General features: G+C 44.8%; 3 protein-coding genes across 4 annotated transcripts in view; 2 read left to right on the forward strand and 1 right to left on the reverse strand.

Moving 5' to 3' along the window:
- tgfbi (transforming growth factor, beta-induced) overlaps positions 1 to 1462 on the forward strand; it is a 28981-nt gene extending 27519 nt beyond the window's left edge. The window contains exons 15-17 of the mRNA XM_069669421.1: positions 119 to 186; positions 446 to 470; positions 577 to 1462. Coding sequence (XP_069525522.1) covers positions 119 to 186; positions 446 to 470; positions 577 to 638 — 155 coding nt within the window. The 3' untranslated portion in view covers positions 639 to 1462. The remainder of the gene's footprint in view (positions 1 to 118; positions 187 to 445; positions 471 to 576) is intronic.
- A 5868-nt stretch (positions 1463 to 7330) lies between these two features.
- Positions 7331 to 9007, forward strand: exosc3 (exosome component 3). The gene is made up of 4 exons (XM_069669423.1): positions 7331 to 7596; positions 8261 to 8410; positions 8509 to 8660; positions 8762 to 9007. Exons 1-4 carry the CDS (start codon positions 7372 to 7374, stop codon positions 8967 to 8969), a joined length of 735 nt encoding a protein of 244 aa, XP_069525524.1. The 5' UTR covers positions 7331 to 7371; the 3' UTR covers positions 8970 to 9007.
- Positions 9008 to 9989: 982 nt separating this feature from the next.
- On the reverse strand, positions 9990 to 13518 carry LOC138597882 (polyadenylate-binding protein-interacting protein 2-like). 2 transcript variants are annotated; one of them, XM_069669425.1, is made up of 5 exons: positions 13416 to 13518; positions 13015 to 13202; positions 12228 to 12419; positions 10860 to 10932; positions 9990 to 10749 (listed from the first exon to the last, which is right to left on the reverse strand). In XM_069669425.1, the coding sequence occupies exons 2-5, from the start codon at positions 13153 to 13155 to the stop codon at positions 10637 to 10639; spliced, it is 519 nt and encodes a 172-aa protein (XP_069525526.1). In that variant the 5' UTR covers positions 13156 to 13202; positions 13416 to 13518; the 3' UTR covers positions 9990 to 10636. The 2 variants fall into 2 exon arrangements, with proteins under 2 accessions (XP_069525526.1, XP_069525527.1); XM_069669426.1 differs by lacking the exon at positions 10860 to 10932.
- Between the last annotated feature and the right edge of the window lie 343 nt (positions 13519 to 13861).

A 13861-nucleotide genomic window follows, 5' to 3' on the forward strand; every position in this document is an offset into this window, starting at 1 on the left:
CACATTTCTGTATCAGCTGCTCCACAAAGACAAAGATGTCGTCTGTGCAGAGATCATACATGACGTGACTCCTGTGTGAGCACAGAGTCTGACTGACGGTGTGTTTGTGTGTCTGCAGCTCAGAAGGTGGAGCGAGAACAGGCTGACGGACCTGCAGCTCCGCTCAGATCAGCTGCTGCCTCCAGGGTGAGAACACACACACACACACACACACACACACACACACACACACAGACACACACGCACACACGCACACACACACACACACACAGACACACACGCACACACGCACACACACACACACACTCACACGCACACGTCTCCACGAGCAGGTTACTCTGCACTCTCATGTTATAAAAAGATGCTGATTCTAATGACGGCTGATAAAGTGACTGACTCGTCTCCTGACGTGTGGATGACTTGTGCCCTTCTCTCTGTCTCACAGGCCGACTCACAGAGCTTCAGGAACGGTGAGTCCGTTGCGATTGCAGATGTTTCCCTGTTTTGTGTTTTCTGCAGGACTCGTCCGTTTTCTCTCCGACGCCACGCTCACGGATGTTTCTGTGTTGTTTTCAGACGATCTCTTCCAGAAGGTGGTCCGGAGCCGCTCCAGCAGGACGATGATCAAAAGTCAGTAAAACACCAGAGAAGAAGAAAAAGACGTGACAACAGAACGTCTTAGGAACCAAAGAACACAACATGTGCTCATCACAAAGGGTCAAAGGTCACAAATATAACAGGAAAAATCCCCTGAAATCCTCCGACGCTGCGTTTTTTCTCTTTCTGTTTCAGTGTTTGATGATTTTGATTGATTGATGATGAAGTTAAAACAAAAACTCAGCAGAGATCAAAGTATGAAACAGAAACATGAACTCTGAGATCAGAAAGAGGAGCACGCTTGGCCCTGAGCTCGGCCTCTCAGACGCACACAGGCCTCTGACCTGCTGATTGGTGGAGCTCCTGTGACTCATTATAAACTCAGTGCAGCATTATAGTGTAAATGTATCACACAGTAGCTCTTTGTTAGACATGTTTAGAACTGCAGGAAAATCCATTTATATCTTTTGACTGTCTGAAATCAAACCATGGCTTCTCTGAGGGTTGTTGAAAGGCATTCTGGGAAATGTAGGAAACCACTGAGTGAGACATCACCAGGTGAATGAGTGAGGGAGGATCTGAGGGGATTTTTACGTCGTTTGTGGAGAGAAGAAGAAATCTTGTTTCTGTGTACTGTAAAAAAAACAAGTCGTTTTGACCAAACGTCCAAAGTTAAAAACTTTCATGTACAACTTTTGTAAAGTGTGTTGTGTGTGTTGTGTACTCTGTGTTGTGTACTCGGTGTTGTCGTCCTGCAGCATGTCGCAGGTCTGAGCTCCAAACCGACAAACGACTGAGTGACCGGACGGAACCTGAAGCTTTGTTAGTGTTTTTGTAAAAAATAAAGCTGAAAAGGCTGAAACGACGAGATGTGTCCTGTGTGTGTGCGTGTGTGTGTGTGTGTGCGTGAGTGTGTGTGTGTGTGTGTGTGCGTGTGTGTGAGTGTGTGTGTGTGTGTGTGTGTGCGCGTGTGTGTGTGTGTGCGTGTGTGCGTGAGTGTGTGTGTGTGTGTGTGTGTGCGTGTGTGTGTGTGTGTGTGTGTGTGTGTGTGTGTGTGTGCGCGTGTGTGTGTGTGTGTGTGTGTGTGCGTCGGTATAAAGGCCCCTGGGTTCAGGCCGGGTTCACGTCTCTCTCTGCTGGTTTGTAAAAAGGCTGCAGAGCGTCGACGCGTCACAGCCGTCACGCCGACTTAAATCATCTGTAATCCGTGCACGTTTCCTGCACGTGCACGTTTCCTCAGCGCCGCCGGAGGAGGATCAGAGTTATGAAATATTAATGTGGTCCAGGTGAGACCAACAGCAGCCGGGCCAACAGAAACACAGCTTCCTTTTACAGAGTTTAATGTGAAGCAGTGAACGCCTCACAGAGGGAACCTTCAGTCTCCTCTGCAGGGAAAAAGAACGCGCGCACACACACACACACACACACACACACACACACACACAGCTGCAGATTTCAGTCCAAACGTTCTCGCTGAGCGATGCATTAAAACCAAGAAGAAGAGTTTAAAGTAAGCAGTGAGCTGATGAACATGCGAGGCACACACACACGTGTTATTAAAGCTGTTTGTGTGAGTCTGTGTGTGCAGGAGGTCCGGATCACGCTGCCCTGTGTTCAGCAGGCCGTGTCACATCAACAGGTCATAATGAAGTCTTCTGTGATCAGCTGCATCCTCTACATGATGCTTTCACACTTTCACCTCACAGAATAACTCACATATTAAACGTTGTCATGGTGATGAGAAGCTCCTGAAAGACAAGAGGACTAATGTGTGAACAAGGAGTGAGACCATGGTCATGACATCATCAGAGAAGGTGAATGTGGATCCAGGAGATTCTCACGGTAACACTCTTTGTTCTCTCATGTGCAGTAAACAAAGTCAGCAGAGAGGCATTCAGGAACGATCCTGTAAATCTCAGCTGATGAGGTGAGCTATGAACCCATCAGTATGTTACCCATGGTATCCACGAGCGCAGTGACAGTGGTAACTGAACGACTAACGGACTTCTTAAACTCAGGACAAGGCCAGGCTCCCTCCCAGGCAGTTCGGCTTTAGAACAAACCACCCAACTGAAGCGGCTAACTGCTACGTCATTGAAAAACTTAAATTAAGACTAGACAGAGGGGGCGCTGTAGGGGCTCTATGTTTGGACCTGAGAAAAGCATTCGATACCATGTCCTGTCAATCAATCAATCAATCAATCAAATTTTATTTGTATAGCGCCAAATCATAACCAGAGTTATCTCAGACACTTTACAAACAGAGCAGGTCTAGACCGACTCTTTGTTCTGTTCTTTAAAGAGAGGCCCAACATGAATCACCATGAGTAGCACTTAGCAACATTCGGCACATTGGCAGAAAAACTTCCTTTAACAGGCAGAAACCTCGAGCAGAACCAGACTCATGTTGAACATCTGAAGAGACTGGATGGGCCGAACATGGGACAGAAGGAGATGCAGGATAGAGACAGGCAGAGAGAGCAGCAACAACATATGTTCTTGTTACAACAACAACAGACACATACTGATGGTTACAATGCCAATAATAGTGGTAGACTAGGGTGAAGATTGGCTAAATAAATAAATGAATAAATAAATTAGCGAGAGAAGCAGAGTAATGATAAAGGCTGAGGTAATCGTAATTGTAACAGTTGAAGTCAACAGGTCTACTATTAGCATTAGCAGCAACAATAATGATACTATGGGGAAGGCTGATGTTAGTAGTTGTTGCAGTCGAGCAGGTCCACAGCAGCAGGTGGTCTGCAGCAACGATCCTCAGGAACCTTCAAGACAAGGGAGCATGAGAACTCCCGGGAAGATATGTGGTTAGTAATGTTAATGGGACCAGAAGATACAGAGTTAATGAGCTGCATTAATATGACAGAGAGAGAGGGGGGGAGAGGGAGAGAGAGAGTCAGAGAGAGAGAGAGAGAGAGAGAGAGAGAGAGAGAGAGAAGCTTGGTGTGTCAGATCCCCCCGGCAGTCTAAACCTATAGCAGCGTAACTCTGGGCTGGTCCCAGCCTGAGCCAGGCCTAACTATAAGCTTTATCAAAGAGGAAAGTTTGAACTCTTAAAAGAAGAGAGGGTGTCTGCCTCCCGGACCCTGACTGGTAGATTGTTCCAGAGGAGGGGGGCCTGGTAATTGAAGGCTCTACCTCCAACACTACTCTTAGACACTTTAGGTACCACAAGCAGGCCTGCATCCTGGGAGCGCAATGTTCTAGAGGGGTAATATGGCACTATGAGCTCTTTCAGATATGATGGTGCCTGACCATTAAGAGCTTTGTAAGTAAGAAGAAGGATTTTAAATTCTATTCTAGATTTTACAGGAAGCCAGTGCAGAGAGGCTAATACAGGAGAGATGTGATCTCTCTTCCTAGTTCTTGTCAGCACACGTGCTGCAGCATTTTGTACCAGCTGCAGAGTTTTTAGTGACTTATTAGGGCAGCCTGATAGTAACGAGTTACAATAATCCAACCTGGAAGTAACGAATGCATGGACTAGTTTTTCTGCATCGTGTTGAGACAGGATGTGTCTGATGTTTGTTGCGAAGATGAAAGAAGGCTGTCCTTGATATTTGTTTTATGTGGGAGATGAAGGACATATCCTGATCAAACAGAACTCCCAGATTCCTAACAGTAGTGCTGGATGCCAGGCTGATGCCATCTAGGGCAGCTATATCATTAGAGAAAGAGTCTCTGAGGTGTTTTGGGCCGAGCACAATAACTTCAGTTTTGTCTGAATTAAGTAGCAGAAAGTTTCTAGTCACCCAGATCTTTATGTCCTTAAGGCATGCTTCTAGTTTAGATAGCTGATTGGTTTCATCTGGCTTCATAGATAAGTATAATTGAGTATCATCTGCATAACAATGAAAATTAATGGAGTGTTTCCTCATGATATTACCCAGAGGAAGCATATATAAGGTAAAAAGAATCGGTCCGAGCACAGAACCTTGTGGAACTCCATGACTAACTTTGGTGTGCATAGAGGACACATCATGAACATTAACAAACTGAGATCGATCTGATCAATAAGATTTAAACCAACTTAATGCAGATCCTGTAATGAACATTAACTGTTCTAGTCTCTGTAACAGGATGTGATGGTCTATCGTGTCGAAAGCGGCACTAAGATCTAACAGGACGAGTACAGAGAGAAGTCCTCTGTCTGAAGCAGGAAGTAGATCATTTGAAACTCTCAGTGCTGTCTCAGTGCTATGGTGGACTCTAAATCCTGACTGAAAGTCCTCAAATAAACTGTTGTTGTGAAGAAAGTCACATAATTGATTAGCGACTGCTTTCTCAAGGATCTTTGAGATAAAAGGAAGGTTAGATATAGGTCTATAGTTAGCTAAGGTGCCTGAATCTAGGGTAGGCTTTTTAAGAAGTGGCTTAATTACAGCTAGTTTAAAAGACTGGGGTACATAGCCCGTCGATAAAGACATATTGATCATATCTAGTAAAGAAGTGCTAATTGAGGGAAAGACTTCCTGAAGCAGCTTGGTTGGAATCGGGTCTAAAAGACAGGTTGATGGTTTAGACGAAGATATCAGAGAATTTAGCTCAGGAAGGTCAATTGGAGAAAAACAGTGTAAACATCAGGTGTTTGAGCAGTTTCCAAAGATACATCTGCACCAGGTAACGGCAGGAGGTTACAGAGTCTCTAATCTTTAGGATTTTGTCATTAAAGAAGCTCATGAAATCATCACTGCTGAGGCCTATAGGAATACTTGGCTCAGTGGAGCTGTGACTCTCTGTCAGCCTGGCTACAGTGCTGAAAAGGTACCTGGGATTGTTTTTATGTTCTTCTATGAGGGAGGAGTAGTAGACACCTCGAGCATGCCGTAGGGCCTTCCTGTATTTATTAAGACTATTTTGCCAGAGTAAACGAGACTCTTCTGTTTTGGTGGATCGCCACATTCTTTCAGATTTACGCCACATTTGCTTCAAGTTACGAGTTTCTGAGTCATACCAACACTGTCAACACTGTCCCATTTTAATTTATCTGACGATGCAATCAAATGGATGGAGTCTCATCTCACTGTGAGAGGACGATGTACCACGGCTGGAAACCTGTCTTCATCGATTGTTGATTGCTCTGTTGGTGTCCCGCAAGGCTCGGTGTTGGGACCTCTTTTATTTAGATGAACTAATGTCATGATGCAAGTGGTGAACGTGTGTTTCACTGTCTGCTATGATGCCCATTGAAAAGGAGCAGATGCCTCCTGTGGACTCATGACAGACATTGTTTTAACTTTGTGTTTCAGTAAAGGTTTTCTGTCTCTGTCTGAGCCTCCGAGCTGCAGCAGGAGCAGAACTCTGCCTGAAACTTCATCTTAAAGACACTTTTCTGTCTTTATTAAATCATGGTTTTATTTTATTAGAACATGGAGCAGATTTCCTGTCAGCCTTCAGCCTGATGTCGCTTTGATTTCCTGCAGCCGTTTAACATAGAACACATTTCAGCTGCAGGTCTGCGGCTCCTGTCCGTCCTCCTGTGTTTGTGTAGAGATGATTGACAGCAGCAGATAATCCAGCACAGATGCTACTCGCTGCAGGACGTCGACCCGAGTCTGAAGCTGCCAAACAGGAGGAAACACAAAGCCGCAGTGATGGCTGAGAGACGGGGAGGTGAAGGTGACGAGATGTTGTTGAGATGTATATTATTATTTTTATTATTATTATTATGTTTAAGGGACAGAGCTTCAGTCAGAGAAACATTCATATTAAATGCAACACAATGCTTGTTCCTCTAGTTGCACTTAATAGCATCCAATAAAAAAACTGCACTTTACTTCAAACTTGCACTTTAGAACAGAATTTAAATTAAAGTTCTTGTAAGTTTCCACCAACTAAAAAAATTCAGAAAGCCATGAATCTCTGCATAAACGTATTCAGATCCTTTACTTGAATAAAAGCAGCAACCCTACAAGATCAAATCCTCCACTACACACAGAAATGTGTGCATTAAGTCCTCATTAAGTCAAAGTATTTGAGTATTGTTAGAGAAATCACAGTTAAAGAACAGAATGAACAGATGTAATTAACAGGAGAGGACAGGGGAAAAGAGATCGACTTCAGTATCACAACAAGAGAAAAGCAACATGAAGTTTGGAAACATCGTCTGCAGGTGAAATCTTAAAGTTCATCACAGGTGGAGTCTTTGATGATCTGAAACACATCTTTGCTCACTTAGTGTTGGAGTAGAACAAAAAACTAATAAGAGTGAAATAAAATTTCAGAACCGAAGTGTGAAGTCAGAGCGCCACCTGCTGCTCAGGGGAACACATCACACACCATCTGCTGCTTTCTGTCTTTAAACCTCATTTTAAAGTCTGAACTCCTGGTGTAAACAAAAGACAGGATAATACGATTTATTTTGGATTCAAGTGTAAAAATAAATTCAATTTCCTGCAGTCGATCTGTGGTCTTTATTTCCCTCTACTTCTTTAAAGTCACGCGGGAAGACTGAAGTCTGAAGTTTAACATATTTCCTTCTTATTTACTGCTCACCACGTTCAAGTCCTGAACACAGTTATGATACTGATGTTAATGTCACTGAGTAATCTTATTATTTTATTATCAAATAATGTTTAAAGTTTTAAAGGAAACAGTCTGCTTTCCGTAGGCACCATAATCTTTCCCGTGCCGTGTGTTCCTCCGGGCCCGCAGGGGCGCTGCAGGCTGAGTTTCCGGTTTCCTGTGTGTTACATTGAATTCGGTCCGTCATAGAACAACAACAACACATGTGGTTGAAGCCGCTGAAGAGTTGAGATGTTTTCCTCTCTGAAAGATAAAGTCGGGCAGGTTTTGTTACCGGGAGATGATTTCTCATTTGAGGCCGACGACACCATCTCTCTCACGGGTCACGTAAAGCCGGAGAAGGTGGTGTGTGGTCCGGGTCTGAGGCGGAGCGGAGACCGGCTGCTGGTGTGTAAAAGCGGCGTCCTCCGACACAAACCGCCCAACATGTTCTGGATGGATTCACAGCAGAGGAGGGTAAGACTGTAGAGACACGATGTTCACAGGACTCACTTCATACTCTGACGCTAACCCGAGGATTTATTTACTGTGTGATCTGCGTTTAACAGCAGCTGATACAACATGCAGAACTTCATTTAGAAAACTCGTCATTTAAGGTTTTTCCTGACGATACAAATGTGCGCTCCATGTGTCTGGATTCTTGGACTAAATTAAAATGGTCATCATTAGGTATCGGTTACGGCTTTAACAAAATGTTATCAAGCTCCGTTTTACGCCATTAAAAGTCAAACTTCATTGATCAGGTTCGCTGTTCTTTCTTCTCCCAGTCCGCTGACAAACGGCAGCGAACTGCGGGAGTTACTTCTGAAAAGTTTCTATTATTTAGCAATGTAGAGCCGCTAGGTGAACCAGGTGAACCCCGAATTACCTAGAAGACCAAAGTCATTTGTAGGATTTATGACCTTTTGTTCTGATATCAAAGTTAACTGAACCAGGTCTCACTGAGTGGTTTCTTGCATTTCGTTTGAATGGAGTTCCGCAGATTTGCCAGAAACAGAGTTAAAGTGTTACATCTGAACTGTAAGGAGATTAAAAACCCTGACGTAGACATTTTTGGGCAGGAGGGACAGGTGTTGGAGCAGTGCATGCTGGGAGTTGAGTCTGTGTCTCCTTTCCTCAGTACGTCCCAGTTAAAGGAGAGACCATCATCGGCATCGTGACGGTCAAATCAGGAGACGTCTTCAAGGTAGACTTTGGAGGAAGTGAGCAGGCGTCGCTTTCCTACCTGGCGTTTGAGGGAGCCACCAAGAGGAACCGGCCCAACGTTCAGGTGAGACTCTGAGGACAGGAAGTCCAAGTGACACTCCCCTGTGTGTTTAACCCCTCCCGGTCTGTGTTAACCCCCCCGTCTGTGTTCTGCCTGTGCAGGTGGGAGACCTGGTCTTCTCTCAGTTCGTGGTGGCCAATAAGGACATGGAGCCGGAGCTGGTGTGTGTGGACAGCGGGGGTCGAGCCAATGGGATGGGGGTGTTTGGCGGAGGAGGTCTGCTCTTCAGCGTCTCTCTGGGACTTGTCAGGAGGTAAAAACGTCCTCAAATGTTTGTCTCTCTGTTTCTGTTACAATAATAACCCCTTTGCCCCCCCTCAGACTACAATAACCCCTCTGCCTGTGCCCCCCCAGACTGCTGTCCCCCAACAGTGAGGTCCTGCAGGACCTACAGCAGCTGTTCCCCTGTGAGCTGGTGGTGGGGATGAATGGCCGTCTGTGGGTCAAGTCCTCCAGCCTTCAGCGGACCCTCGTCATCGCCAACCTGCTGCAGAGCTGTGACACCATGACGGCCCCCCAGAGACAGCAGCTGTTCAGGAGGGTGGCACAGGGGGCGCTGTAGACTACATTTGCAGCTCACCTGGTTTCGGTATGAAGCAGGTGAGCTCAGGTGTTTGAACTAAAGAAATCCTGCAGCTGCTGGTTAATCAGACTTTTTCTAACTGATGTTTTTCTGCAGCATAAACAGAGATTCTGGTATTTTTAAACCTGCGGCCTATTTCTACATATTTAAGGATCTAAATGACTCACAGGTAATAAAGTGTGTGAACGTCTCCAGTAGATGTGTTCATCCTGCAGCAGTGAAACAGGCTGTAATGGCTGCAACATAATCCTTGATGGGTCAAAGGTCGTCCACTAAAAGTTCTTGTTGTTTCCACTGACAGGCTCAGATTGTTATTCTAAGTGTGTGACAACATGACAGAAAGGATCCCTACAGAGATAGACCTTTTTGTTACAGAGGAAGATGATTGTTTTAACCACACACAGACGTTACATCGCTCTCTGCACACACACCAGACTCCATTCAGAAAAACACTGATTTAAGCTCACAGAGCACAGGAGCTGCTGCTCTGCTGCTGCCTTTATCTGTCAGTTTGTTTGTTGACTTGTGTGACTTTAGGGTGTTACATTGTTCATTCAGATCCAACACAATATTTGTGTAACACAAAACAACACAAACAATCGAGGCAGCAGTCGACCGACGACTCCTGTTTTCTCTGCTTGGATGTCGTCACCCCCAAGGATAACTACAACCTGTTTCACTGCTGCAGGATGGAGACAGTCACACACTTCGTGTACCTGTGAGTCATTTAGAACCTAAATTTGTAAAGGACAGAAGGAAACCAAAACGACTGAAACGTTTCACTGTTGTCGACATCACAGATGTGTTTGTGCCGCTGGCAGCAGGCTGGAGCAGACGTTGTGCAGAGTTCTTAACATGTTTCTTTTTGTACTAACAGGAAAGATGATGTGTGTTGAATGTTTTTTGTGTCTCTAAAGTGAAACCAAACGATAACGGACAGAACGCTTCATTGGAGCTTTATTTGGTTTGTTTTTGATTTACTCCTCAGATCTTTGTGATCATGAAAGTGCCACACAGACGTTTTCTCCATAAACATTTATTTTCAAATAGATTAAGAAAAAATAGATTTTTTTACAACGTTTTTCTTTATATGACTTTTTATACAGTACTTTATGTGCATTTAGAAAAACGACAAACGAACAGCAGTTAATGAGGCAGCAGAGAGCCGGCAGCTCTGACAGGCAGCAGGATCAAAACCACAAAGGATGCTGGGAAATTATGGAGAAGTGCAGAGAACCAAAGACCAAAACATCCAGCTCTGAAACCGGATCAGACCGGCTCTGAAACCGGATCAGACCGGCTCCAGACTTTTAATAAATGTCAACGTTTGTTTTTCTGTTTTTATAAAAGTGCAAATAAAAATGTCCGAGTGAGACATCGGAGCTGATTGTAACAGAAACCAGTTTGTTCTGAAATAAAGTGAACACACACACACAAACACTCTCAGCTGATTTACATTCAGAGAGTTACACACACACAGACAGGTAGACAGACAGGTGCACAGACAGACAGGTGGAGGGTTCAGTAACTACGGCAACAGTTCTCTGAAGTTGAACACATGCGAGGCAAGCGCAGAACTTTGGCAACACGTCAGGCTGAAGGTCGAGTGGCGACTGGAAAATACGGCAGACATCTTGTCGATGATGTCACAGTGCGGAGTGAGGGGGGGGCAGGGGGCGGGGGCCCCGCGGGGTCACATGACGTGTTTCTGGATGCCCGGGATGAACTCCTTGGCGTTGGGGTTCAGACTGCTGTTCACCTGGTGGAGAGAGAAAGACAGAGTGAGACATCCACAGGTGTGTGTGTGTGTTAAACATCTTTGTGCCAAGAACAACAACTTTTTATTTACATGTAAATTATTTTCTTTACATTTTTTGTGTCCGTTACTGAAGGGAGGTAACGCGTCAGAGACGTCGGAGCAGGTCGGACTGACGGGAACCGTCTGAGACCAAACACATTAAAGCAGGTCATTTTGTTCAGCACAACACACCTGCAAAGGTAAACGTCTGATCACTGAGATTAAAACCTGATGACTCAGTCACACTGATGCCCGGTTCTGCTCCGTCAGACAGCGCGAGCCCTCGCCCACAGGAAGCGTGTCTGGTCCGCAGTGCAGTGGAGCCCAAGCAGCTGGATTCTGTCTGTACGTGGTGTTTTACTTTGCAATGACCGGATGCTCTGTGCTGTGTTGTGTCTGACTTCCTGTCTGGAACCATCTGTTCAGCTTGACGCATGTTGATGCAGCTTCTGTCAAATATAGACTCTGTATATTTTTAGCGGAGCAGAGCGGGGAGACGGACCGCGGCGCGTGCTGTGGAAACACGAGCATTGACTTGAATGGGCGTGATCGATTCCAGAGGTCACGGCGCACACAGAGGGCGGCAGAGACGGATCCCTGGAATTTGGGCATAAGAAGTTCTAGCGGGGCCATTAAATTAATGTAGAACTATAAAGAGCAGTAAACAAGAATACATGTGGAGATGAAGACAAGTTTAAAGAACTGTCGTTTGTTCTTCAATTTATTGGTGAGAGTTCCTTCCTCACCTGCCTCTAAAACTTACTATGTCCTGATTGACATACATGACACATTTAGCCATCACAGTGGACGGCGGTCAGTCGAGCTGAACTGCAGCTGAACCTCGGCTGTGCGCAGACAGGAAGTCTGCGGCTCTGAGACGAGCTGAGTTTATACACCTGATGAGCCCTCCGTGCGTACGAGCAGATCTCATGTGTAAGGGAAACAGGTATAAATATATTTGATGTTTATTTTACTGATACGATTTATTTGATTAATCTGGTCTTCGAGAAGGAATAGCTTCACGACAGACGTTATAATAAGGAACAATAAAGGCAGGTCACATTAACATATTTATTCCTTTATACATTTACTTTATTTACATATCTATGTTTATTTATATCTGAATAAATAACCATTCCTCTTACAGATTCATGTATTCTTACGGCCCTCCTATGACTCCATAGTTTGAGTCCAAAGTGACGTCTTTAAATGTCTCGTTTGTCCCACATGCAGTCCAAACGTGGTGCGTTCACTGAACCAGAAAAAAGAAGCTCCAAACTGAGAATATGAATCTTTTTTCTGCTATAAACAAACATAAAACCATAAACTGATCATAAGAAGACTTTCTGATGATTTCTCTGATCTTGTTGTTGTTCTGCCAGGTGTCTGATGCTGGGGAACGACAGCCTCTGATTGGTCGATGCAGACAGTGAACTCACCACGACGTCGAAGTCTGTGTCTGCGTGCACGTCTGCGTCCAGAACCAGCAGGCTGATCTGGTCCTGCAGCTGACTGACAGTCTGAGCGGGGAGGTCTCTGGACGGGATGAACCACTCCCACTGCTCCTCCTCCTCCAGCAGCTCCTGAATGCAGTGCTCGATAAACTCCTCCTCCCACAGCTCCTCCTCCACCTGAGCGCGCACACACACACACACACACACACACACACACACACACACACAGAGTTTATCTGGGTCAGATGAAGAAACAGGACTGAAGACATTTCACACGTCTTAAACAGAGTGAGCAAAGGATTTAATATCAGTTAAACATAAAAACTTTGATTTAACATTAAATTAATATCAAGACTGTTTTTAGAATCAATACAATATCACTAAATGATTGCTATAGTATCAATAATTAATTACAGATAAATCACAGATCAATGATGTCAACAGCAGAATACGGTTTTTGGTATTATTGTAAAAACTTCATTGACTCTCTTTGATTGATCTGTTATTTTTTGGAGGCCCTTCAGCTGTTGATCAAACTTTTTCAGGTAAAAACATGTTTCTAAAGATGAACCTCTGAGCCCGGAGCCCCGCGTGGCTCTCACAAGTTAATATAAATGTCTAAAGTCTTAAAAATCATCCTTATGTCTTTGTGGGGTAAACACAGAGTGATGCGTTCAAGTGCTGACCTGGTTTCACGCTGAAATGGTCACCTGTCTGTGTCTGTGGGACAATTCCCTTTAACCTGAGGCTCAGGTGTGCTGTGGGCTCTCACCTGTCTGTTGAACTCCTCCTCGTTCTCCATCCACATGTACTCAGCGAACGGGTCGTCCTCGGAGATGAACTGGTTGCTCAGGATGACCTCGTTGCTGATCGTCATGTTTGTGTTGACGTTGCTGAGACTCGGGTCTTTCATGTCAGTCCTCTCACACAGTCTGGATCGCTGCAGTCACACCGTTGACTCTACAGAGGACACAAAGGACAGATTTAACCTTCAAACACCGAACAGTTGTTCTGTTATGTCAACGTCCAGGGTCGCTGTGATGGCCGCTGTCTGCCAGCTCAGGACTGTCGCTGACTCTGCGGAATAACTGACTAACATCGACAGAAAAACAAAATGACAAACATTCAAATGTTAATATTAAGGCAAGAATATAAAACGCTGCGTTTTTGTACCGGAAACCAGTGAAAATCCGATTTCTCCGACAGCACAGGACCAGTCGGTCAACTCTGTGTCGAACTCTTCTGGAACTGTAATGGCCGCGCTGCCTCTGTTTGTTTACATCTCCAACGTCACTCCGTGCTCGGTTCTGATTGGCTAAACCGCTCTGCTGCCTTCACGTGATACATGACCTAGTTAAACTAAACAGGACTGAAAAATCGGAAAGTAGGATTCTCCTTGTACTTCTGGCATTGGTTACATTTTTGCGGTTAGTTTCATGATGTCATTCACATTTATTTATCTCTTTAAATAACATAACAAAGAGTCGGTCTAGACCTGCTCTGTTTGTAAAGTGTCTCTGGTTATGATTTGGCGCTGTACAAATAAAATGTGATTGATTGATAAAATTTGATTTATAAATAACCAGGTAACCTATTTTTACAAGGAGACACCAAAAGCA

Source organism: Semicossyphus pulcher, unplaced genomic scaffold (assembly GCF_022749685.1).
Source record: "Semicossyphus pulcher isolate SPU_LCO1_2020_fin unplaced genomic scaffold, fSemPul1.0.p SCAF_2, whole genome shotgun sequence".
Classification (NCBI taxonomy): Eukaryota; Metazoa; Chordata; class Actinopteri; order Labriformes; family Labridae; genus Semicossyphus; species Semicossyphus pulcher.

Coding starts and splice junctions, on each gene's coding strand:
- exosc3 (XM_069669423.1), top strand. CDS start 7,372: ATGTTTTCCTCTCTGAAAGATAAAGTCGGGCAGGTTTTGTTACCGGGA. Junction 7,597..8,260: donor TGGATTCACAGCAGAGGAGG/GTAAGACTGTAG, acceptor TCCTTTCCTCAG/TACGTCCCAGTTAAAGGAGA. Junction 8,411..8,508: donor GGAACCGGCCCAACGTTCAG/GTGAGACTCTGA, acceptor CTGCCTGTGCAG/GTGGGAGACCTGGTCTTCTC.
- LOC138597882 (XM_069669425.1), bottom strand. CDS start 13,155: ATGAAAGACCCGAGTCTCAGCAACGTCAACACAAACATGACGATCAGC. Junction 12,420..13,014: donor AGGAGGAGTTCAACAGACAG/GTGAGAGCCCAC, acceptor GTGCGCGCTCAG/GTGGAGGAGGAGCTGTGGGA. Junction 10,933..12,227: donor ACACAGACTTCGACGTCGTG/GTGAGTTCACTG, acceptor GTTTGGTCTCAG/ACGGTTCCCGTCAGTCCGAC.